Genomic DNA, 1,147 nt, shown 5'->3' on the forward strand with positions numbered 1-1,147 from the left:
TCTTGGCAGGGTTGTCAGTGCTGCTCTTCTCCCCCTCCAGGTGAGCAGACCCCTCCCCATGACCACGTTTGCCTGAGTGATGAGGTCAATCACCAAAACAGCACAACCTCCACCAAAGACCGAGGCACATCCACAGAGAGCCCGTGCCGGCGCACTGCCGCCACCCAGATGGCACCTGCCTGTGTCACCTCATCCCGGCCACCCGAGAAGCATCAGGCCACCAGCCGGCCCCCACCACACGGTGCCAGCGTGGTGGTGGTGACGTCGAGGGGCCCTGAGGCCCACCGGGACCGCATCCGCTACCAGACGGACGTGAGGCTGGAGGCCACAGAGGAGATCTACCTGACACCTGTGCAGAAGAACTCTGACCCTCTGGAGACTGACAAGCCATTCCTGTCTCAGTCCAGTGAGAACCGCATGTCCATCAGCTCCGACATCGACACCTCTGGGTATTCAGCTCTGGCAGGGAAAACCAACCCCTCCATCAGCGAGGAGGATGAGGTGCTGGACTACATGTCCTCCCCTGACAAGACAAACCTGCCCAGGACCTCCTGCGGTGGTGGGAGTGGTGGCTCCCGGCCGCGTGACAATCTTCAGAGAGCCTCGGTGAGTTCGGACACCAGTGCCCTCTCCTACGACTCGGTCAAGTACACGCTGGTGGTGGATGAGAACATGCAGCTGGAGCTGGTCAGCCTCAAGCAGTGCTACTCGGGCTACAGCGACGAGAGCGACTCAGCCACTGTCTACGACAACTGCGTCTCCTCACCCTACGAGTCGGCCATCGGCGAGGAGTATGAGGAGGACGCGCTGAAGCGTGACTCAGTCTGCCTCTCCGAGGACTCCACCCCTGAGGCGGACATCCACTTCTCCAAGAAGTTCCTCAACGTCTTCATGAGCGGCCGGGCGCGCTCCTCCAGTGAGTGCTGGGCACCGGGGGGAGGTGGGCTGGAGGCTGCCTGGCCGGGCAGCTCTGCCTGACCCTGGTACGAAGCTGAGGGTACATTGGGGCCCCGCAGCGAGGTGGAGAGCTGCCCGCAGGTGCCAGCCCCAGCTTCGCTTGCTGCAGCCTGTGGCTTCATCCCTGGTGCCCGTGGAGGTTGAGGAGGGTCTTGGAAAAGCCTTGGGACCTGCAGGTGGGGATGGCTGG

The 1,147-nt window shown here is 62.8% G+C and overlaps 1 protein-coding gene across 1 annotated transcript in view; it reads left to right on the forward strand.

Annotated features, from left to right (window-relative positions):
* Nucleotides 1-1,147, forward strand: part of MAPK8IP1 (mitogen-activated protein kinase 8 interacting protein 1) — a gene marked incomplete at its 5' end in the record, with an annotated part of 5,921 nt that overhangs the window by 261 nt on the left and 4,513 nt on the right. The window contains one exon of the mRNA XM_009869352.1: nt 41-916. Coding sequence (XP_009867654.1) covers nt 41-916 — 876 coding nt within the window. The remainder of the gene's footprint in view (nt 1-40; nt 917-1,147) is intronic.

This window comes from Apaloderma vittatum, unplaced genomic scaffold (assembly GCF_000703405.1).
Source record: "Apaloderma vittatum isolate BGI_N311 unplaced genomic scaffold, ASM70340v1 scaffold33355, whole genome shotgun sequence".
Taxonomy (NCBI): domain Eukaryota; kingdom Metazoa; phylum Chordata; class Aves; order Trogoniformes; family Trogonidae; genus Apaloderma; species Apaloderma vittatum.